The sequence below is a fragment of the Podarcis bocagei genome (genome assembly GCF_964188305.1).
Source record: "Podarcis bocagei genome assembly, chromosome: 13".
Lineage (NCBI taxonomy): Eukaryota > Metazoa > Chordata > Lepidosauria > Squamata > Lacertidae > Podarcis > Podarcis bocagei.
Genome location: NC_138138.1, coordinates 29303582 through 29327748, shown reverse-complemented (window position 1 = coordinate 29327748; position 24167 = coordinate 29303582). Strand labels below are relative to the sequence as shown.

The following is a 24167-nucleotide window of genomic DNA, read 5'->3' as shown; positions in this document are numbered from 1 at the left end:
ATTTTTTTAGACGTCTGCTTCCCCTTTATCACATGTGCTAAACATTTGAATGCTCATTTAATGATTCATATACTAACATATAGGGAGAAATTTGATTCAATTCTCATTTAAAGATGAAACTTCTCACCAGCAAAACAATCTGTGAACCAAAACAGTCATCAGTTTTGGAATTCTCTGGAATTCTCAAAATTTTGCAGTGCAGTTCAAGTAACTCTCATTGCAGGGTTGTGTGAAAGAAACATTCCTACAGGAAAGCTATCTGTATTCCTCGTTCCTTGACAGGAACCTAAGAGAGATGTTGTATGTTTCTCTAAAGTTTTATTGAAGATGGCATTAAGATATCCTGAAATTATTCTATCCCCTGTGGCAAATTGTAAGCATTCCTTAAAGGTTTTAGCCAAGAATGAGAATTGATTGGAATTAGGAGCATATATCTTATATGCTCCTGAAAACTGAATATAAGATTAGAAAAAAATGAGAAATGGAGCAATATCATAATGGAGAGATTCACCTATCCCTATCAGGCAGACATGCTTCCACCCTGACTCAGTCCCAAGGCCCAGGATTTATAATTTTGTTTGTCCCATTACAGCATATTCTCCATACACTTCAGCTGTTCCACAATGAAGCAACAACTACTTATTATGGTTAAGATATGACAAGTAACCCCACCCCCATTCTTCCAACACACCTGCTGCTTCAGGTTGGATAAACGATCATTAACTCCCCTATAATTATCAATCTCAAGATGACTGAATGTGTTTTTCATGTGGCCCCAGTGCATTTCCAGAGACCACTACTAGATATCTAAATGCAAATGCAACCCCCACTGTCTCTGGCATTTCAAGTAAGAGGGGAAAGCCAGATTCTGTAAGTCTAATCTCAGATCTTTTCTTGATTTTTAACCAAGCTCCCAGGAATTCATCTCTTGCTTAGGTAGCATGTAGTACCATTCAAGATAACCTGCTTTGTGACTGATCCGAAGACCAATGTTGTAAATGGAATACAGGGCTCTCTGTATAGAAGGAAGATGAGCATGATATTTTTTGTGATGCTAGTGCTCTTGTTGCTTCCATGGATGATATGTAATGGGAAAATGATCAGTACGTGCACCATCAGTGACCCATTCCATATTCCGCACAAGTATTATCAGTCAGGTGACCTGATCATTGGTGGACTTACTTCTCATCTCTTTCCTTCTCTTAACTGGGAAGACTTCAAGAAATACCACACCTTCCAGCAATTACTTAACGTATTGTAAGGACTTTATTTGATGCTCATTAATATCCAGATCCTAACCCTGTTTACCGGTGTTTCCATGTGCTGCTCTGGTTTTGCCAGAAGCGGCTTGGTCATGCTGGCCACATGACCCTGAAAAACTGTCTGTGGAAACAGACAAACACCGGCTCCCTCAGCCTTTAAAGTGAGATGAGCGCCGCAACCCCTGAGTCGTTCACGACTGGGCTTAATTGTCAGGGGTCCCTTTACCTTTTAACCCTGTTTACACAGAAATGAAGACAAATATTCTTTAATGCAGTTTGAAGCAGAGAGAGATGGACATCTGTGCATGAGTGAGAGGAGTAAGGGTGGTGGTGGGGAAATTCCATTCTGCTCTCATTTAAAGATGAACCTATGTTTTTAACAGTAATGAAACAATATGCAAACCAGAACCCAGCTATGCCTTGAACTTCAAACTTTTCCAAATTTTGCAGTGCAGTTCTCCAGTCAAGTAATGCATACTAGGGTAAAGTGTACATAACAATGCATATTTTAGTGAAATAACATTTAAAAATGCATTATATCTGCAGACATCACTTTGTAAAATGTTTACACTGGGCAGAACTGCATACAAAAATATGAATATTAGGAGAAATTTGCACTAAAATACTGGTGGCCTTTTAAAAAAAAATCACAAACTGATATCAGAATGTAAACTTAAGATTGGAAAAATGAGAAACAGAGAGAAATAAAAACGGACAGATCCACCCATATATATATCTTTGCCTGCCAAAAATTGAGTATTGGTTTGAATCAGGAACATGTATCCTATATGCGATTGAAAACAGAATTTAAGATTAGGAAAAAAAGAGAAATGGAGAGAAACCCAAACAGACAGATCCACTCATCTCTATGTCACACAATGCCTAGCATACCTGATAACTCAATATCAAGTAACTCTCATTGCAGGGTTGTGCCAAAGAACTACCAGCATATTCTGGCATTGGTATTTGCTGTCAAGGAGATCAACGAGAATCCTGAGATCTTGCCAAATGTCACCTTGGGATTTCACATCTACGATAGTTATTACAATGAAAGGGTGACCTATCGGGCAACTCTGGAGCTTCTATTCACACAGCAGAAATTTGTTCCCAACTACAAGTGTGACACTCAGAAAAGTCTGTTGGCTGTCATTGGGGGACTTGATTTTGAAACCTCTCTCCATATGGCAGCCGTCCTGGGTGTTTACAAGACTCCACAGGTAAGATATAGGTAACTTCATGAGTCATTTGCATTTTCCTTTTCTACCCAGAAAAGTTTTCCAGTTCTGAGAGACAAAGATCACGTTCACACTATACAGTTAAAGCACTATTATTCTACCTTAACACTCAGAATCCTGAGAACTGTAGCTTGTTAAGCATGCTGAGAATTGTTAGGAGACCTGTTACAGAGCTACAATTCTAGCACTCTTAACAAATCTCCAGTAAACATTCTTGGTTATGTGAAATATTGCACAAGCCACAAATCCACTATGCTAGGACCACACTCCACTCTTACAAAGGCTGAAGCTGATGACACTCTCAGGAATATCTTTGCATTCGAGATGCACTGATTTTGCAGTTATGTCATCAAATCAACTTGCTCCATCCTGGACACTCTGGCCTAGCAGCAGAGGTGAATCCCAATCGCAATTGCCCTTTCACTGCAGATGCATGTAGCAATTCCCTCTATTACATTGACATAATATGCTTCCTTATTTCTTTTTAGCTCAGTTATGGCTCCTTTGCTCCAGAAGACAGTGATCAAGTCCAGTCTACTCCCTTCTACCGGATGGTTCCAAACGAAGCCCATCAATACACTGGCATTGCTCAGTTGCTTCTGCACTTTGGATGGACGTGGGTTGGGTTTATCGCTATAGAGGGAGAGAGCGGGGAGAGATTTTTGCAGTCCATGCAACTTCTGCTTTCCCAGAGAGGCATCTGCTTTGCTTTCTCAGAGAGAACTCCAAAAAACACATATTGGAGAGTTTTCTTTTCTTTAAATCTCAAGTGGCTCCAAATCTACAAAGTTATTGCAGAGAGCAAAGCCAGTGCTGTTGTTGTCTTTGGAGAAACCAAGTCCATGCTTTGTTTACGAACAATGCTCATCATAGGTAAAATAACATATGGCGCAAATACACCAGTAGGAAAGGTGTGGATTATGACTGCTCAGCTGGAGTTTACAGAATTCTTCTACCAAATGACCTTAAGTATGGAAGCCTTCCATGGTTCCATCTCCTTCAGGGTTCATTCAAAAGAGGTTCAAGGATTCAGAACATTTCTTCAGCTCTTAAATCCTCTGGGGACCAATGAAGACATTTTTCTCAAGTTGTTCTGGGAACGAGCATTCAGATGTTCATTTCCAAGCTCTAAGACAAAGAAGCAGGTTTATAAAATCTGCACTGGAAAGGAGAAGCTTGAAGATCTCCCTTCATCTGGCTTTGAGACGAGCATGACTGGCCACAGCTACAGCATCTACAATGCAGTCTCTGTTGTAGCACATGCTTTACATGCCATTTTCCAAACCAGGTACAAACGCAGAACTATGGAAGACAAAGGGAGGTGGGTGCTTCCAAATCTGCAGCCTTGGCAGGTAATATCTTTCTTGAGACTCAGCTCTATTGATATAAGCAGAGGAATGACAACCTAGGGGCATATAGAACAGTACCTTTATAGGAAGCTACCCTATACTAAATAGGATCTTTAAGAACATCAAACTCAGTATTGTTCACACTTACTGATAGTGACTTTCCTGCATTCCAGGAAAAAGTCACTTGCAGCCCTACCCAGAGATGCTTGGGTTTGGAGACTAGCACTTCTTTATTTTCTCATTCATCTTTCAACTGCCAACAAAAGCTTCAATCTAACAAGTTCCCTCCCCTGGAAATAATTGTGTGTGGAAAAGATCTGAGAGATGTTTGAGTTTTAATCAATTGTTCCTGTCCTTCTGTTCCTCTTTCTACTCAGCTCCACCCCTTTCTTAGGAGTGTCTCATTTAACAACAGCGTGGGAGAAACAGTGTCTTTTGGTGAGAGTGTGGAATTGAAGAACGGATTCGATATTACCAATTTTGTCATTTTTCCAAATAACTCCTTCCTGAGAGTCAAGTTTGGAAAAATAGATTTGGAGGCTCCCACAGGCAAGGAATTTTCAGTTGATGATGAAAAAATGGTGTGGCACAGAAGCTTTAAGCAGGTGGGGCACAACTGCGATTTCCAGGCTCTATAGGGAAATTGAATATTATTGCACCGACTAATAAAATAGAGCAAATGGATAGCAGTCTTGGTGCACTTCTTGCATAACTCAAATCCTGAACCCTTAATTATGGAAGCCTATAACACCATGTTTCCATATATGAAAATTATCACTATGTCTATAAACCTGTAAATTTAATGCTTATATTAAAAAAGCATAACACTGTTATAAGCCACTGTGCGTTCAACTGGCTGTGCATGCATACACATGCAACATCACATGCCTCTATATCATAAAATGATTAGTAAGCATTAGGCTACAAATGATGTAAAATTAGTATTTTTATGAAAAAGTACACAATTTTGCTGCTGCATTACTAAAAATCTGTATTTTGTCCCATTGGCAATGGAGACCATCAGCAACTCTTAGTCCTGTCTAAAACCTCATCATGTACAAGCTACTTTATATCCATACAGTATTTGATAGGAATGCAGCCAATGTATTCCAACCATTTAACTGCTTGAAATCAATCAGTCAATCAAACCACAACCACCCAAAAAACCTGAAACAAGTTTCTCAAAAAAAAACAACAACCCACCCAGCACACCTTGAGTTTGCATCTGTTATTTTATTCTCGGTGATAAACTATCCGTGTGTTTATTCAAATGACAGGTTCCACCCCTTTCTACATGTAACCCAAATTGCCCTCCTGGCTCCCGCAAGAAAAAGAAGGAGGGGGAGAAATTCTGCTGCTATGATTGTTCTCCATGCCCTCAAGGCAAGATTTCATCCCAGAAGGGTAAGAGACAAGAAATACTTCAAAGATAGTGCACATTGTAACATACGTAAGGAGACGGTTTCAACAAAAAATGAACCAATCATTGATGCCATTGTTCTTTCTATAATAGCTGGAGCTCAGAAGCTTGAGGCTTTCAATGGTAATAATTGTATAATTTTTCATATCTTATTGGAGCAACACTCAGAAACCTAGTATCTTTTTATGATATTCCTTCTGATTCTAAGTTAGAAGCTATCTTTCCCCATCCTAGTGATGTGATCTGCATGGGACTCCTATTGATGATCAATCAGAGGTTACCACTGACTTTGAATGGTGTTGGTCTCTTTTGGCAGCATTTCTACAGTTTATCTAAACTTTTTCGGAAATCAAAATTTCGCCCTTATTTTCTGGTGTGTTATGCAGCAGGAGATAACTGAGGATGGGTCCGTAAGATAACTTACACAGGAATGCATCCAGTGCATTTGGACAGGACTTACTAATATTATTATTAATTATTCAATGTATGAATCGCCTTTTAAGAAGATTTCTTAGGCGAATGAACAATTTAAAATGGCACATAGGAAATATAAAAGCATACAAATTCCATAGTTAACAAATAATAATGCAAGCTGGTGAGCACATAAAGCATACCCAACCTACAAGTGTCTTCTCCCACAACCATGACTTCATCACTACAAAATAATCTACACCTTCAACTCAATCCCAAGAACAATGACATCAACGTTCAAATGCCTGGGGAAGCAAAAATGTTTTGCTTAGCGCCCAAGTCATGTCAAAGTTGGCCCCAAGTGAATGTCTCTGGGGAGACCATTCCATAAACGAGGGACACCATTGAAAAGCCCCTTTCCCTTGATGCCACCTTCCAAACCTCTTTCAGAGGAGACATATGGAGGAGGGTCTCTGATGGGGACCTAAACATCTGGATAGTCTGATATGGGAGAGGGTGGAGTAATAGAAGAGAAGCTTGCAATCAAGCAGTTGATAGAACTCTGCCCTAAATGTATCTACCACTTTATGATTCATGCATGGGAGACTGAATATATGTCTGAAGGAGCCACTCCACTATAAATGTTCTTAAATCTTCAAACATCATCATCTCCGCAGCAATCTATACAACAGATGACTGCCCCTGTGAAGTTAGCATAACAAAGGCAGACAACCCAGCAAATTACAGTGGTACCTCGGGTTAAGTACTTAATTCGTTCTGGAGGTCTGTTCTTAACCTGAAACTGTTCTTAACCTGAAGCATCACTTTAGCTAATGGTGCCTCCTGCTGCTGCCATGCCGCCGGAGCACAATTTCTGTTCTCATCCTGAAGCAAAGTTCTTAACCTCAAGCACTGTTTCTAGGTTAGCGGAGTCTGTAACCTGAAGCGTATGTAACCTGAGGTACCACTGTATGCTGATTTCAGGTCCAAAGGTCATAGTGTATTTGTTCTGTCTAGGAATCCTTTTGGTACTCCAGTTTAATGTTAGGATGTCATAGACAGTTTCTGTCCGGCACACCCAGAACCTGCATCTCTTCTTTTTCCAGACATGGACAATTGCGACAGATGTAGTGAAGATCGATATCCAGACAAAGGCCATTCACAATGCATTCCAAAGGCAATAATCTTCCTGTCTATAAAAGAGCATCTAGGGATGAGCTTGGCTTCCTTGGCTCTTTCTCTCTCTATGCTCACAGTGTTGGTTCTAGCCATCTTTATTAAAAACCAGGACACGCCAATCGTCAGAGCCAACAATCGGGATCTCACCTATGCTCTCCTCACTTCCCTCCTGCTCTGCTTTCTCTGCCCTTTGCTCTTCCTCAGCCCACCAGAAAGAGTGATCTGCCTTCTCCGACAAGTTGCTTTTGCTGTCATTTTCACAGTGACCGTTTCTTGTGTGCTGGCCAAAACCATCACCGTGGTTCTGGCCTTCATGGCCACTAAACCAGGATCCATAATGAGGAAATGGGTGGGGAAAAGACTGGCAGGCACCATTGTGTTTTCTTGTTCTCTTATCCAAGCAGGTATTTGCACTGTGTGGCTGATAACCTCTCCCTCATTCCCCCAACTTGACATGCACTCCATGGTGGGAGAAATGATACTGGAATGTAATGAAGGGTCCGTCGCCATGTTTTACTGTGTTCTTGGTTACATGGGCTTCCTGGCTATGGTCAGCTTTGTTGTGGCATTTTTAGCTCGGAAACTGCCAGACAGCTTTAATGAGACCAAATTTATAACCTTCAGCATGTTAGTGTTTTGTAGTGTTTGGATATCCTTTGTTCCAGTTTACTTGAGCACCAAAGGAAAATACATGGTGGCTGTGGAGATCTTCTCCATCTTGGCCTCTAGTTCTGGCTTGTTAGGTTCCATCTTTGCTCCCAAATGCTACATTATTGTGCTGAGACCCTATTTGAACAGTAAGGAGCAGTTAATAAAGAGGAAATTCTAACATATTCCAAGACCTGCAATTTCTGCCATCATGCTTTCCTCCAGTGAGATGTTAATACTGTTGATGTGGTGGACAAATGAACATGTCTTACAAATAAACATGGATGACCTTAGTCATTTTATTTACTTTCTCTCAACAAACAAATTAGGACAGTTGTGTGATATATTATTCAGAATTAAATATAATAGATTAAAAATGTTAGTTGAGTGAAACTTCAGTGTTCACCACTGTATGGCGTTCCAGTTTTGATTTTTCATTTGATTTAGCCCACCCCAAGCTCATTTGTCACAACAGCAGGCATGGACATTTTCCATTCCTTTATTTCCATGGCATAAATATGCCAGAATATCAAGTGGCTATTTAGTGGTACCTACCACACGGTGGAGTATGCAAAGAATACCGCTATGGCAAGCTAAATATTCAGAGTTATTCTTTAATCCACAGCTCTACACTCTAGCGCCTTCCTGGGCTGCATAGCGCCTCTCCCACAATAATACATTGTTGAAGTGTCACTGCTCCACTCCAGCATTTAAATAGACACCAGAGGAACATCTTATTAAAACCTCTTACTGAAGAACAGAACAGGACCCATATATTTATGGGAAGGCTTCTAAGAGCTTATAGGCAGAGGAGGAGCATGGGTGGGTTGATCATGGGCCAACCAGGTAATTCAAAAGTAAAATGGAATTTATTTAAGCAAAACAGAATTTATCTGGCTTTAACAATAAAGAAAATGTCTTTTAAAAAAAAATCCTCCCATTGCATATAAAAGGAGGGATATTCCCCAGTTCAGATCAGGATTGTAGTGTGCATTGAAGCTGTGCATATATGTCATGCATTCTTCAGAAATTATTATTTGGATCTTACAGTGCAGTTGTATACAAACTTATTATCTTCCGTAACACTTCTTCTAATGACCTCTTTCAATTGGCCTTGAGGTGTCTGTGTATCTTTAGTTGAGCAATTTGATTAAAAAAATGAAAAACACTGCATTGTCAGCTCCAACAAACTCTGAAATTAAAAAAATATTGCCGAGTAATTTATTTCAATGTCTGGAGAAGGAACTCATGGGTTTACATTGAAGATCAAGCTGCCCTTTTTCATAGAGATCCAGGATCCAGGGGCGTCTTGCCCATAGAGGCAAGTGGCGCAGGGTGCCAGGGCGCCAAGTTCTGGAGGGCGCCAGGGAAGAGGCGGAGGCTGGACGCGGCGCCTCCCGGCATCAGCTCGCCGCCCTCGCCCGCCTCGCTGAAGCAGCACCATGCCCAGAGCCTCCGCCTCTTCCCCGCCAGAGGAGCTGTCCTCCAGCCCCGCAAAGCTGCCGTCAGCGCCGTAAAAACGTCAGCAACTCTGAGAAATTGGGGGGGGGGGTCTTTGCACCATGGCATCGGATATACTTTAGACAGCCCTGCCAGGATCTATTCAATTTTTAAAATTTCCTTTCAGGGAAGGAGTATTGAAAGAAACTGGATCAGAATGTCTAGCAAATAAGTTTTTGAAAGCATTTAAGTTATGAAATGTTGAATTGGTGGTTCCAATGTGGCAGTGGAGAGGGAAATATAGGGAGAGAGGAAAGCAGGAGGGGACAGATCCCTGAGCCAAAGAGGTAAGTAATACAGGTGCTTTGATTGCCTGGTATGATGACCTCTGCCAATCCTCTTGAGCACATTGGAGTAAGGTTTGAGCCAGATGGGATATGGGGAAATGTCTTCTCCTATCCATAAACACTATCACAAGTCTCCTGCTCCAGAATGCTGGTATCCCAAACTGGCAGCATCCATGTTTTTAGCAGAAGATTTGCTGCTAAAATATTACAGTATTTGAGCAAAAATGTGGTATGTGGGTCAGGATGCCAAAAAATGACTGAAAGCATAACAAGATCAGGTCTCCAAAAAATGACCATAAATCTGACTCATGGGTCAGAGCGCTGAAAAATAACAAAAAACATGACTGGGGGTTAGCAGCTGAAAAATGACCAAAAATGTGTGCTCAGAGGTCAGGACTCTAAAAAATGACCAAGCTCTCCAATCTGTTAATATCATCATATTGAATCCTGATTCTGCCTTCTGCAGCATTAGATTCCCCTCCCAGTTTGGTGCCATCTGCACATTTGATGAGCATCCTCTCAATTCCTTCATCCAAGTCATTGAATGGGCCCAGGACAGAACCCTGCAGCACCTCACCTGTCACAATTTTCCAAAATGATGATGAACTGTTAGTAAGTCCTAAATGAGTTTAAAAATGCATTACCGTAACTTTCTGTTGCAACCTTTTATTTAGAAAGTGATCAGGGCATGCTGCTGCCCAACCACAGCCACACTACACTAATAGATTTTACAAATGATTTCTATGATTGTCAGCTCTCACTACCATCCTAAAAGGGCAGGGGCTAACATTGTTGTGGAGGTGGGGGGGTGATTAACAAAATCAATCCTCCTGGCAAACTGGGAATATCCCCTCACTCACCCAAGCTTAGGATATTCCACCATTCTTCAGCAGTTTCTTTTTCTCTGAGCAAAATTAGTGGCTCACGTAAATGTGAACTAAGCTTTGATAATAAAGAAAACTGTAACAAAATAACACAATGAGAGAAACTAAATACAACAACATGGGGCAAGTCTGAGGCAAGAAACAAGAAGAGGCAGTTGGTCCCTCTTAACTGACACTCTTAACAGAACACACACTCAAGGGAGGGGCTGATTCCGCAGCAAAATGCACAAGCCCCGCCCACCAGATACCAAGCACTCTACTATTCAAATTAGGCTCCATTACAAAAATAGCTTCAAAGCCAACCTGGATGTTCAAAGCCCACCCCCGCATCACAATATGCCTGTCCTTTAGTTCAAGTGGAGGCCCTTTTCTTCACTTTTCTCTACTACCAACCTTACTGTATGCTTGTGAAACAGGGACCATTTATAAACGCCATCTCCAACTCCATGAAAGATTCCATCAACGATGTCTCCGAAAAAATTTACACATCACTTGGGAAGACAGGCAAACTAATGCCAAGTGTACTGGAAGAAGCAGAGATCACCAGTGTCGAAGCAATGATTCTTCAACATCAACTTTGTTGGACTGGTCATGTTGTGTGGATGTAGGGCAGGGGGACAGGAGAGAGGGACTGGGGTGGCAAAGCTTATTTAGTGTATGCTTGGGTTTTTTCTGTCAGCGTCACCTGGGGAAGTTCTCTTTCTATACGCTTGTTATGTTTCTTTGGTGGTGAGAGAGGTTGGGGTGGCCTAGGGTGTGGTTGATCGTCTTTGGCTGGCTGCAGTGGGATTTGTTTGTGTGTGGGTGAGGGGGGTTGTTGGGTTAAGTTAGCCATATGGAATTGTATGCTGTCGGTGGATTATGAGCTCTTTCTAGTGTTAGTGGGCATTGTTATCTTGGAAGATGTTCAGTAGGGCCAGTTCTGGGATGACTTCTAGTACTTGTTTAGTTACAGTATTTTTTCGTATATAAGACGACCCCATGTATAAGACGCCCCATGTATTTTTGGGGACTCCAAATTAAGAAAACACCCCTCAGCACTACCCGCGTATAAGACGAGCCCCAATTTTAAACCTAAGTTTTTGGTTTAAAACCCTAGTCTTATACACAAAAAATACGGTATTTTGCTTATTTCTGGTATGACTGCACACACTCCTTTTCTGATTGGGTCCTTGATTACTTGGTTTGGTGGGATCTGCTGGTTCAGACACAGCATATGTCTGAGAAGGCCCCACAAGGGATCATGGAGATGAGGTGCGAGGAAAAAAACTGTTGTGACATTGATTTCTTTAGCAACTTGGAAGGGCTGTGGTGGGATCCAGAAACGGCAACCTGGAGCCCCACTGACCACTTAACTGCTCTCTTCTCCATCAGCTTGGGAGCTTTTTCTGAGACGCTTGCGGGGTATTATAGGATCCTTTGTCTTTTGAGCATCTTTATCAAGATGCTAACAGATCTGCCTGCCTTTGATCAGTTGTGCTTCAAGGGAAGCTCACCAGTCCTCTGATTCTTTAATATTTTCCAGCCCAGACAGATGTTAACCAAAGGATCTCACAATAGTCATCTCCTTGCAGGAGCAAGGAAGCATAGGAGAATCAGATGCACCACAAGAGCATCTTGGATGGGATGGCTTTCAAAGAGAGCGAGGCAATTGCATGGAGGAGAGGCCTATCAAAGGCAACTAGCTGTGATGGCTATGCTCAGCCTCCCCTGTTGGAGGAAGCAATGCTTCTGAAAGCACTTGCTGGAAGCCACAGACTCCCCAAACGTGTTTCACAGGGACCCCTTCCTCCCCTCTGTCCCAGTACCTAAGGGTTGACATGTCTCTCCAGGCATTTGGCCAGAACAAAGTATATGTTGGGGAAAGGCTCCCTCCCTGCAAAGAAAACGGAACAATCAGCAGGCACCTGGCTCCCAGCCATGCTAGCAGCAGTCTGGTGCATAAGGGTGGGGGACACAGGAAGGAAGCATTCCTATAGTATAAGGCACTCAATTGGCATTGCACCTACCTGAACTCTGAGCCTTTCCCTTCTTGTTCTGGCTTGCCTATCTCCTAAGGAAGATGCAAGCTCTTGCTAGAAGCCACTGGTGGGAAGAGTGTTCCTATGATTTCCAAATGTTTCAGAAGCATCTTTTTGTTCCTTTAGTTGCTTGATAAAATCATAGCATGGCAGGGTTGGAAGGGATCCCAAGGGTCATCTAGCCCAACCCCTGGCAATGTAAGGATCCTGCCCACAGCCAGCCCTGGCTGGGCTCCAAACTCCAGCCTTCTGGTTACCATTGCAATTCTGCATGGCGTGGAGAAAGGAGAGAGGAAAATGTGTTGCTTACACTCTCATAACACTGAGATGAGATCCACACCATGCAGCCCTTTCAATAACTAAAGTCTAAAGGGCTGTCACATGGAGGATAGGGCAAGCTTGCTTTCTCCTGCTCCAGAGGCCCTTAGGGCCTGAAGCAGTGACTCTCCTTCCTTGGAGGTTTTTAAGCAGTGCTTGGATGGCCATTGGCCATGGATCATCTAGTTGAGATTCCTGCATTGCCGGTGGTTGGACTAGATGACCCTCGGGTCCTTTCCAACTCTACAATTCTATGATGCTATGTTTTAAAGAGAATCCAATGTGCCTTTAAAGCACGTGACTTCCACTGAAATGATTTGTGCCATTGTGACTTCCCTCTCACAGACCTACATTCCTCAGAACCCCTAACAAACTGCAATTCCCAGGATCATTTGGGGGAAGACATCTGGTTTTTAGAACATGGATGGAGAACCTGCAGTTTGCTCACCCCATTTCCTAGGAACCAGGAATGGGAAGCTCAAATGCTTCTAACAGTATGGTTATAGGGAGCAGTGTGTATAAAATATTGAATGTAATAGGGTTATTAAGGTAATTACATCAGAATTATTATGGGAATGTTAAGGAGGGAGGGGGGAAGGAGAGTGTGGAATTCTGGTGGTGAGTGATGATTGGATGAGGATTTGAAAGGGAGTTTGAATGTGAGGCAGTTGAGAGTGAGTTGAGAGCAGTGGGTTCTGGAGGGGCTGGTTGGGCAACTAACTATTCAGTTTAGGATCAGTAGTCTAGTCATCATTTTTGTAATAAAGCAGCATATAAGATAAAGAGAATCTGAGGCCATAAGCTCAGATACACACGTCATCCTACAATCATTTAGTGAATCATCCATACAGTCTCCTTTAGTGAGGGTGCAGTACCTAGGATCTAGACCAAGCATTGATTTTTTTTTTTTTTTTGCTCTTTTTATACATATGTTTATGTTCTGGTTCTAATGATGCAATAGGGGTGGGGGCTCTTTAAATACTGGGGGCTGCCACAAACTCCTATTCTTCTTTAAAAAAACAATATTTTCCCCTCGTTTTCAAAAGCACATGCATTGTCTCTTCCTTCAGGTTCTTCAGTCACATTTGTTGTGAGACATTGGTGCTATATGCAGCACAGTGGTACCTCAGTTTAAGAACAGTCCAGTTTAAGAACAATTTGGTTTACAAACTCCGCAAAACCGGAAATAGTGTCTTGCTTTGAGAACTTTACCTTCGTCTAAGAACAGAATCCGAACAGTGGAAGGGCACTGGGGGCGGCAGGCCTCGTTAGGGAAAGCGTGCCTCGGTTTAAGAACGGTTTTGGTTTAAGAATGGACTTCTGGAACGGATTAAGTTCGTAAGTTCGTAAGCCAAGGAACCACTGTATAGGGTTCAACTTCCGTCCGGAAACCTATGTCCACACTGTGGAAGGACATCTGGACCCAGAATTGGTCTCCACAGTCACTTATGGACCCACTGTTAAGACCGTTTTCATGGAAGACAGTAAAAGAAAAGCCTTTCGATATGCTCCGAGGCACAGTGCTTCACTTACTCCAGAGCTGCACTTTGATATTTAAAAGATACACCTTGGCCCACGTTAAAGCTTAATCTGATGACATAGAGTCCAAACTGCTTAACACTAAAGGTAACTTTTAGAAACGAGCTCGACCTCTTCCCAACGGTCTTATTTACGTCCGTGTGGGGAGAAACACTCTGACAGAGAACGGACACGAGCCGCGGAAGCTTGGCGCCTGCGCGCTAAAGACAAACGAGGTTATTTTAACAAGCGGGCAAAAACGTGGAAAATCCCCTCCTTGCCTAAAACGAGAACAGGGGCTCTACCACGCTTACGTTGTCTTCCCGCCCACAAAAGGGCAAACGCTTCGTTTCCTTGGCTGCGTAACCGCCTAGAGTTTTCGCCCGCTCAGCCCCCGCTTACGTAGTAGAAGAGCGCCGCATTATGACGACCGGGCGGGGGCTGAGTGGGCGAAAGCTTTAGGCGCTTGCGTAGCCAAGGAAACGAAGCGTTTGCCCTTTTGTGGGCGAAGAGAGAGGGAGCTATTGCGCAGGTGCAATGAAGAAGGGCGGGGGCGGGCGGCTCGTCATCTTTGAGGCGGCCAGTTCGAATGCAGACCTCGGTGAGCGGAGGTGCGGGCCTGGATGCTGGACTTCCCTCTCTCGCTGCATCCCTGCGTCGTCCTTGTTTCTTCACACCGTATTAACCCTGGAGTTTTGGTTCTTCTGCCACCACGATGGTAAAAGAGGGGCAGGAGGGACTGGGGAGGAGGGCAGTCCAGAGGGAGGACAAATGCCTTATAAAAACATAGCCACAGCCCGTGCAGCAGGACTGTAGCCCATGACATTGTAGCCCATAATAAGGGGGTTGGCCTGTAAAGGGCCACAGGACTCTCTTGTGTTTGCTGCAGCAGACTGACTATTACACTCCCCCCAAACCCCGGGAAACATTGTTTTAACACAATGCAAGATATAGTAATAAAAAACGTTAAAGTTATCAGGCAGTCTTTTGAATACCTCAAAACTTCTTTGTGGGTGGAAGATGATCAGGTTAAAAAAAGGGCAAGCCTGTTATGTACAGTGGTACCTCAGGTTAAGTACTTAATTCGTTCCGGAGGTTCGTACTTAACCTGAAACTGTACTTAACCTGAAGCGCCACTTTAGCTAATGGGGCCTCCTGCAGCTGCCACACCACCAGAGCATGATTTCTGTTCTCATCCTGAAGCAAATTTCTTAACCCGAGGTAATATTTCTGGGTTAGCAGAGTCTGTAACCTGAAGCGTATGTAACCTGAGGTACCACTGTATTTATTTGTTTAGAATGCTTGGATTCTCCTTTTTTCAACCCAAAGAGACACTTAAAGTGGTGTACCAAAACAACAACAACAACAAAACCCCCAAATCCCACTCAGACTTGTGCTGGAACAAAAACTGCATGTAGCTAGAATAATTCAGGTAGTATAAGTTCAGGTAGTATAGAATAATTTTTTTAAAGTTATTATTTCTCTCTCCCCCCGCCCCCACCCAACAGGCCTGTGGTCTACAGAAGCTGTTTGCTGTGGAGGCAGATTTTGAAGATGAGGTAAGAGAATATTTGTGAATCTGGGTGTGGTGGAGAGGACAAAGGTTTCTACTTACTTGTCGAAGTGTACTTTGGATGACTTCAGATGGACCTGTGATGGAAGAACTCTGTTGGCCAAATGGCAAACAAAAGATACCTTTAAGCCTCCCATGGGCTCTCAGGCTCAGAATGGTCACGTAGTACAAAGCTGAGGGATGGCACCTCATGACAAGTATTCTGTTTCTCTGTTCTTGGTAGGATTTTCTGTCAGCTGTGAATGATGTCGAGAAGCAAGCCCTGGATCCGCCTACAGATAGCTCAAGATGTCTTAGACCCCTCTCAACTGGGTTGAGAGCCCCCAGCACCACCATTCCGGTCTCTGAGGGGCCAAGGGTGACCATGTCACCAGTCTTGCAGGTGCAAAACTGCTCCAGACTAAGGTTTGGAGAAGGTAATGTCAAAAGCAACCAGAAGACTCCTCTGGCGACCAGCTTCACAGTTCAGAAGGATCTGGCACCCACTGCAACTGAATGTAAATCGAGCGGCACTTCAGGCACAAGGTTCAGATTTGTGAAGCAGCCTCCAGCTAAGATCCCCACTGGGGGTGCCCCCTGCGATGAGGAAATTGACAATGAGCTTGTATTGGCTGCGTGCATGGATCTGGAAGAGTCTGATACACAGTCGTATCCGGGATCCTTCAGGTCCAACTGTGTGTCCTGGGAGCAAATGCGAGATAATAGTGTAGCAACAGCGAAGAAACCACGAGTGGTAGATTCACTGGCATTGACTGACTCTTTTGGGTCAGAGACCTCACAGTTGCAAAGGACTTGGAAACAACCCGTGGTAGAGGTCATCAGCCATCTCCAGCCGGCAGAGACTTCTCCGAAGTTGCCTTTGAGGCCTCCTGCTGTAGACTCTTCCTTGTCTCAGTCTCACCTAGGGTTGAGTAGCAGCACATGTGCCCTTTCAAACTCCAGCTGCCAGGTGCTCAGGCCTTTCCAGGCATCTCTGCAAAAACCCACTGCCGCATCCAACAGCCCATGCTTGCCTCTGGTTAGACCCTGCTCTTCTTTTCAGTCAGCAAGTACCCCAACAAGGCTGCACAAACCATGGATGCCCAATCAGAGCTGCTCTGTATCCAGAACGGCCAATTGTGGTGCTCAGCTGCTTTCTGCATATGGTTCCCCAGCAACCTCTATGGAGACTTCACCTGCCAACCCTAAAGTTACCGGAAACCTCCAGTCACCTGTGGTCACCAATCACCTTGTCCGTTTGGTCACAGCAGCCAACAAGATGCCAGAGCCAGTGACCCAAGTTCCTTTGCGGGCTAAGATGCGGCGCTTCCCAGGACCTGCTGGCATTCTGCCACATCAAGTAAGAGGACCAGCATGATAGTAGGGCAATCTTTATGTTGAGGATGGGAAGTGTATGGCTGTCCAGATAGTAACTACAGCTACCTTTGGCTCTAACCATTGGCCATGTTGCCTGGGGCTGAGGGGAGGTGCAGTTCAGCAGCATCTGGAGAGTCACAGGTTAGCCACCCCTGCTGTATGTACAAAGGAGTGAGGATACTTTGGAAGTACCATACTTTTCAATGTATAAGACTAGGTTTTTTACTCTAAAATAGTGTTTAAACCACAGAGCCTAGGGCTTGCCGATCAGAAGGTCGGCTATTCGAAGCCCCACAGCGGGGTGAGCTCCTGTTGCTCAGTCCCTGTTCCTGCCAACCTAGCACGTCAAAGTGCAAGTAGATAAATAGGCGGGAAGGTAAATGGCGTTTCTGTGCGCTGCTCTGGTTCACCAGAAGAGGCTTAGTCATGCTGGCCACATGGCCCAGAAGTTGTACGCTGGCTCCCTCGGCCAGTAAAGCGATTTGAGTGCTGCAACCCCAGAGTCTTCCGCGACTGGACCTAACGGCTAGGGGTCCCTTTACCTTAATGTTTAAAAACAGGGGTCGTCTTATACACAGGGGTCATCTTCATAAATTTGAGTCCCCCAAAATAGGGAGCGTGTTATACACGGGGGAGTGTTATACACAGAAAAATACGGTATATGTGTGTTGTGAAATATTATTACCTTATTTCCTCCACTCCACCCACAGTTGCTATGTCACAAAAGGGGCATAAAAGCTGCCATCCTCCCTAAGTTTTCTCTGCTCCAAAATGGCTGCTATATGGTTATCCTAGTGATGGGGATTACTAATTATCTCCCTATATGGATTCACTGAATGCTTCTTGGGGTGCCTGCAGGTGAAATAACTTTTTTTGCTCTGCTTTGCTGATACAAATGCTCTGTGGTGGCTTAGAAAAACAATGCTAATGAAATTAATAATATAGAAAAAGGATAAAATATTAAATTGAAACCTCAGTTAAATATTTTTGCTGAAATATTCCGCATCCAAAAATCACTAAAAAGTGACCTCTGACTGGGACTGAAGGGAAATTGAATATAGAAAGAAAACTTGTACATTCTCTCCTGACTTGGGACATAGCTTTGACTCAGGGAGGACAGGAAGTCAAGCTAATAATTTTAGTCTATGCCAATGGTTTCTATAAGTAATAATAATAATAATAATAATAATAATAATAATAATAATAATAAAATAATATAATTTTATTATTTATACCCAGCCCATCTGGCTGGGTTTCCCCAGCCACTATGGGCAGCTCCCAACAGAATATAAAAACATGATAAAATATCAAACATTAAAAACTTCCCTAAACAGGGCTGCCTTCAGATGTCTCCTAAAAGTCAGATAGTTGTTTATTTCCTTGACATCTGATGGTAGGGCATTCCACAGGGCAGGCACCACTACCGAGAAAGCCCTCTGCCTGGTTCCCTGTAACCGCACTTCTCGCAGTGAGGGAGCCGCCAGAAGGCCCTCGGAGCTGGACCTCAGTGTCCGGATAGAACGATGGGGGTGGAGACGCTCCTTCAGGTATACTGGGCCGAGGCCATTTAGGGCTTTAAAGTGTTTAGGTAGGGTTTTGTAACTGCCTTGGGAGCAAAGAATTGGGCCCAGACTACCACATTCAGCACTCTGAGAATCTCAGCTTTCATTTTTTAAATGTGGCTGGGTGGGAGAGGGGGATCTACCTACCTTTGGATATCTTACTTTAAGGTGAGTACGTAACTCTGGCAAGAATTTGTGTTCATTAGATTTTCTTCCTTTCCTTGTTCCATAAAATAGCCAGATGGGAAAAACTTGGAAGAGATTCTCATTACAACTCCACAGACACCAACTCATGGGGCTCTAGCGAAGCTGCGGACGGAGGTAATTCATGGTTCTACTCTTCCCTTTCTTAATAGAAGAAGTCACGTTGCAGAAGGGGATTGGAAATTCTGCATTGCCTCTGAGAACCCAGCTGTGATGCTAAGCACACGATTACAAACCCTGTTGGGTGTCTCTTCATTTAATGGGATATGAATTTCATTGGAACCAAACTTCATGGGAATGGGAGATTTAGCCCCTGCCTTTTACAGTCCTGATGCCAATAAAGAGTTCCTTACTGTGTAACTACTGTATTAATGGTGATGGTCACTCCCATTGGTGCCACAGGGTGTTGCTAGCCAAGCTGGGGGGGGGGGTAACTTTTATCAGGCTCAACCACAGGAAGGGAATGGTTAAACCTCACCCTCCAAACACTGTAGTCCTAGTAAAAATCGGTGCCCTGTACTGGCTATTATTTTTTCTAAAACCCAACTCTGAAGCAGCTGTGCAGAATGACCTTTACAGGAGGAAACTGCAAGTTTCCATCCCTTCTTTGTATTTCAAAAAAGAAAAACTAACTCATCTGTGGAAAATCTTGAAATCTTTAGTTTAATACTTCTAAGCGTCACTTGGTTATTCTTATTGCACAGATAAGGTCAATATTAAGGATGATGAATTGCAGAAACTCACCTCATGTGCCAGAGCAGTCCTGGAAACAACATTTAACAAGAAGGGTTCAGTTAGTTTTAAAAGATGCCTCTGGGCATGTGCTGAGTAACCCAAACCAGCCCTTGCATGTCTTGGACTACAGCAAGTTTTTCATATGTCTGGTCGTTCTGCTTCAATAGAGATGTTTCTTCTAACTATACTTTTATATGTTTTAATGTGTGTGAGAGAGAGTGAGGTGGTGAGGAGGAGATTCTGGAGTGAGCAGAGGAAGGAGCATAAACAATATGGCCTGCACCCAGTAGAGCAAAACAGCTCCCATAAATAATGTTTGTCTCCAAATGACTAAGTGCTTTACCCGAAGGTAAGGTGAAAAGTAAGCTTTAACCTGGAATTGCGTGTGTGACTCTAGGAGATGCCTCCTTCCCAGCAGCCAATAGAAGACGAATTTGGAAGAGGCCCTTGGGCTGCCATGAAAACGGAGCTGGGATTGGACGAGAGAGATCCGTCCTGCTTCCTTAGGACATACAGCGTTGTTATGGTGCTTCGTAAGGTAAAGGCTGAGTTTGGTTTTGCAGGTGGGAAAATTCCACTTCACTTGAAGAAGAATCTCTTCGTGAAGTGCAAATGCCAAAGATGATAAAATGGTTGGGCCTGGAAGCAAGGAGGTATTGCAATATTACTGGAGCCATGGATAACCTTATCAGTAATCTGGATGGGATATATACTGTGATCCATCTGCAAGGGTACAGTATACATATAAACATATTTTCTAAAGAACATACAGAAGTTCCTCCATAAGACCTTGGAAGTGTTGGTGACTAGTATTCACTCTAAATCCAGCCCAGGGAAGGCCAACATCTGCTCCACACAGCTGGGAATAACTGTCCACACCTCTGGTAGGACCGCTTGCACCAGGTTTGTATGCACTGGTGAATGAAGGTGGGGTGGGGCAATCCGCCCCGGGTGCCATCGGGGGTGCCATTGTGGCTACCCCCAGGACGCTCACTGCACACGCCCCGGGACGTGCACTGCTTGCTGCAGACCCCCTTGACACGCACCATGCCCCCGCATGTACTCCAGTGCCAGAGCAGGTAGCTTTGCCACTGAATGAGGCCTAGTCTGGTAAGAAGGTAAACATGGCGGGTTGCTAGGCAACTCCCACATGCCTCTCCCTTCTGCCTCCTCCTGCTGCGCGTCAAGCAATAAGCAAGGTGCGGGCAGTTGCTTGATGTTCACCTGTCGTCCTCTCCACCAACCTCGAGCCATCAGGAAGCGAGCTACAAGGCCTCTTTGGCCAGCTGTCCTTTCGCTGTGTGTCACTGTACAACAAAGGGCAGAAAGAAAGCTATATTAGAAGGCCTCTTCCATATCCTTTGCTGCTCTTGCGATCAGTACCTTTTTCTCAAATCTCAAAAGTTAATACAATCCTGATTCAGATTTGCCACCCTGACCTCCCACAAATAGCGCGTTTCCCTTGCTCATTCTCTTTCACGCAGGCAGCCCTGAAGCAGCTCCCAAAGAACAAGGTTCCTAACATGGCCGTGATGATTAAGTCAGTAATGCAGACCAACGTTGACGCGGGTGTCGTGTTCAAAGACCCTACTGGTAAGGATGAAAAGAGTTCAGTGTAGTGACTTACTTATTCTGCATGCATTATTGGTGGGGCGTTTCTGCTTTGCCTGTGGTGTCTGGGCAAACCTTGTTTGTTAATGACCACCGTCTGACTCATTTCTGGGTGCTTGAATTGATTCCTACTAAATATGTTACAGTCCTTTAGGCACATTGTGCTACTGGGAATTGTTGCACGGGCTTCCACTAGCCTAACAATAGAGCTTGTATATAGCCCTGAGCAAATCTGTGTGTTTTGCTGACCCCTTGTGTTGATGGTGAAGGATGGAGAGGGAGAGTGCTGCCTTTTCGTTAGATTGAGGGAAAGGGACTGGATAGTTGGGACATGGGGTTTCCCCCAGAAAAACTTATTTGGAGCCAGCAGAGAATTGGACAAATGTTTCAAATTCTTAAGTAAAATGTTTAAGGTGCTTAAACAAAATTTGTGAATAGGTATTGGGAGGGAGAATTGCCTAGACAGGCTGGCTTCTCAAGCCAGAAGTGAAGCAAGAAGAAAGGCAATGGCTGGAGGGAGTTAGTTTTCAATGGACTGCTCAAATATTGATTAAGCTTTTTTCCCTTTGCTATTGGAAATACGTATGTAAAACATATTTGCATTGACCATAACAAAAAAAGAAGACTGGGTAAAAAGCAACTTGCACTGAACAAAAACACAAACAAAACAAAAAAATACAAACACAATTTAATCCTTGGCATTTCCAGTTACAATTGATATTGTCAGTAGTCTTTTTGTTCATTTTTCAGCTTTGACTCCCAATGGTACCCTCTGGCTCTCCAGATGTTGCTGAACTCCCATTCCCATCATCCCTAACCATTGGCCATGCCGGCTGGGGCTGATGGGAGATGTAGTTCAGCAACATCTGGAGGGACAAAGGTTCCTCGCCCGATTTAAATCCAACATCTGCAAGGGAATAAGCAGTCCAGCAAAGATTGAGGCAAGTTCTCAGTTGAGCTAGTCCCACAAATGCACGTGGAGGTTCCAGACTGACATTTTGGCACCAATTTTTTGTGGGCATAGTTTGAAACCTTGGTGCTCTATGCTACCAGGTAATACTAACAGGGCATTAAAAAAAAAAAGTAGGCCATTTGGGATGGTTTGCTTGTTAACTCTCATGCATAAACATTCACTGCAAGCCTCTCCAGTATAGTTTGTTTTAGTTGCCACTCCCTACACAGCCACATTCTTGACTTCCTAGGATATGTTTTCATTTGACCATCACAAGGAATAAACAGGCAACACTGAAGTTGTCCTTAGAAGTCCCAAGCCTAGGTGGGGCTGATATGTGCATTTGCCTGGGACTAATTGTTCTTTGCTCCAGGTCACTGGCAAATTATGTGGCTGGTGTTGAGTGCTTGGGACCCTTCCTTCGCTGGGCTCTCCCTCCCATCTCTGTGTTCATGTATAAAGGACAGTGAGAGCTATTGGTGTGTGATGCTCATGTGTTTCTGCTTTGACTTCACTGTATACTTAGTGCTCCTGTACCTGATTGGTTTGGCATTCTGTCATGCAGGAGAAATGCAGGGCACAATACATCGCCTGTTGCTGGAGGAGAAACAGAGTGAATTTAAGGCTGGTTCAGTGCTTCTGCTAAAGCAGGTACTAGAAAACAAGAAATCAAGGGCTGGGTGAGCTTTCATTTCCATGCAAAAAAATTATAACGAATAACTGGCATTTAAGACCTTCTGCTACAGGGGATCCAGAGACATTTTTGAGTGATAGTTCTGCTTGTTTGTGCCCCTGCTGGTGCAGTTATCACCTCCAGATTAACACAAGTTAACAAAAACAAGTTACCCCTTCTAGCTTTGTGTCAAATAGAAGCAACCAATGTCAGTTGAAAGCAGAACTAACAAGTCAGGAACCATCTACCAAAGACTGTCCATTGGATGGTGGAATGTTCCTCCTTATACTCCCAGAGAGCTTTCTTTACTATTATCTGGGTGCTCTAAATGAGGTCCAAGAGAATATGTAGAAAGGTGTCTTAGAATTCTTTGCCCTAGAGGCTCACTTAGTCCATCTTACTTCTGGAGATTGTATGCGTCACTTTTATTCAAACCTCTTGCACTCTTTAGATGAGCTGGTCCAGGACACCAATTAAATAGTATTATCTCCCTCCTTCTTTTTAGAAGTTGGGTTGTATAGTTCATTCTTTGGTTGCGAACTACCCCTTTCCAGCAATGGAACATCTGCCCCTCTATTGTTGTATGTATGTATGTATGTATTTATTACTCTTTGGGGGGAAAAATCAATAAGGTGTGCCTTTGCTGGAAAAAAATCCCCTCTTCCTGTTCCCTCCTCTTATGTGAGGACAGGATACAGTGGTGCCCCGCAAGACGAATGCCTCGCAAGATGAAAAACCCGCTAGACGAAAGGGTTTTTCGATGCGCTTCGCAAGGCGAATTTCCCTATGGGCTTGCTTCGCAAAACGAAAAAGTCTTGCAAGTCTTGCGATTTTTTCCCCTTTCCCCCCTTTTTCTAAGCCGCTAAGCCGCTAATAGCCTTTTAGCCGCTAAGCCGCTAAGCCTTTAATAGCCGCTAAACCGCTAATAGCGCTAAGCCGCTAATAGGGTTGCTTCGCAAGATGAAAAAACCGCTAGACGAAGAGACTCGCGGAACGGATTAATTTCGTCTTGCGAGGCACCACTGTATAGTGCTAATGGTTAGTATAACACAGAGAGTCAAGTGTTACTTCATCTAGAAAGACTTTCAGCTAACTTTTGGAGAGCAAAGCTTTGGAGGGATAAGTTTGAGCAACTTCAGCCTGCACAGAGACGATTTAGGAGATGTGCACACAGTGGCACAAAGTATAGCCAATTGTGCCGTGTACCATAGGCAGTATTGATACCTACCTTGGGTTTCACAGGTGGGTGTGTTCTCCCCATCCTATCGCAACCACTACCTCAATGTGACACCCAGTAATTTGGTGAAGATATATCCTCCGGGATTCAGCAGTGAGAAGACCCCTCAGTTATGCCGAGAGATTGAGGGAGGAATGCAGATGGAGCCACCACAGGTAAGGAGCAGGCTCTCCTTGGCACAATTGCTAGGATATAGGAGAGGCTGTGTGTATTCTGGATTATTTTTTTTTAT

General features: G+C 43.8%; 2 protein-coding genes and 2 long non-coding RNA genes across 6 annotated transcripts in view; 2 read left to right on the top strand and 2 right to left on the bottom strand.

The window, feature by feature from the left end:
- Positions 1–25: 25 nt before the first annotated feature.
- On the top strand, positions 26–8970 carry LOC308572578 (vomeronasal type-2 receptor 26-like). Of its 2 annotated transcripts, XM_081168754.1 has the most exons (6): positions 26–2479; positions 2986–3849; positions 4224–4451; positions 5124–5250; positions 6784–7653; positions 8792–8970. In XM_081168754.1, the coding sequence occupies exons 1-6, from the start codon at positions 2051–2053 to the stop codon at positions 8821–8823; spliced, it is 2550 nt and encodes an 849-aa protein (XP_081024880.1). In that variant the 5' UTR covers positions 26–2050; the 3' UTR covers positions 8824–8970. The 2 variants fall into 2 exon arrangements, with proteins under 2 accessions (XP_081024880.1, XP_081024879.1); XM_081168753.1 differs by lacking the exon at positions 8792–8970 and having other exon boundaries at positions 6784–8612.
- A 190-nt stretch (positions 8971–9160) lies between these two features.
- On the bottom strand, positions 9161–14236 carry LOC308572586. The gene is made up of 3 exons (XR_014001819.1): positions 14048–14236; positions 10152–12051; positions 9161–9868 (listed from the first exon to the last, which is right to left on the bottom strand). It is a non-coding gene; the product is annotated as an uncharacterized lncRNA (long non-coding RNA).
- Positions 14237–14529: 293 nt separating this feature from the next.
- Positions 14530–24167, top strand: part of HROB (homologous recombination factor with OB-fold) — a 14441-nt gene continuing 4803 nt past the window's right edge. Inside the window, exons 1-8 of one of the 2 annotated variants that reach the window (XM_081168755.1) lie at positions 14530–14750; positions 15541–15591; positions 15829–16944; positions 18761–18844; positions 19860–20000; positions 20947–21055; positions 22591–22676; positions 23941–24090. In XM_081168755.1, coding sequence (XP_081024881.1) covers positions 14748–14750; positions 15541–15591; positions 15829–16944; positions 18761–18844; positions 19860–20000; positions 20947–21055; positions 22591–22676; positions 23941–24090 — 1740 coding nt within the window. In that variant the 5' untranslated portion in view covers positions 14530–14747. The remainder of the gene's footprint in view (positions 14751–15540; positions 15592–15828; positions 16945–18760; positions 18845–19859; positions 20001–20946; positions 21056–22590; positions 22677–23940; positions 24091–24167) is intronic. The other variant, XM_081168756.1, reaches the window with a different exon arrangement.
- Positions 20037–24167, bottom strand: part of LOC308572587 — a 24190-nt gene continuing 20059 nt past the window's right edge. The window contains exons 3-5 of the long non-coding RNA XR_014001820.1: positions 22563–22622; positions 20707–20769; positions 20037–20101 (exon numbers count right to left, since the gene is read on the bottom strand). This is a non-coding gene — a long non-coding RNA (uncharacterized lncRNA). The remainder of the gene's footprint in view (positions 20102–20706; positions 20770–22562; positions 22623–24167) is intronic.

Excerpts from the sequence above, each read along its gene's own strand:
- LOC308572578 (XM_081168754.1), top strand. The coding sequence starts at position 2,051 with ATGCGATTGAAAACAGAATTTAAGATTAGGAAAAAAAGAGAAATGGAG. Across the intron at positions 5,251-6,783 it reads CAAGATTTCATCCCAGAAGG|ACATGGACAATTGCGACAGA; the intron begins GTAAGAGACAAG and ends TTCTTTTTCCAG. Across the intron at positions 7,654-8,791 it reads GCTGAGACCCTATTTGAACA|AGATCCAGGATCCAGGGGCG; the intron begins GTAAGGAGCAGT and ends CCTTTTTCATAG.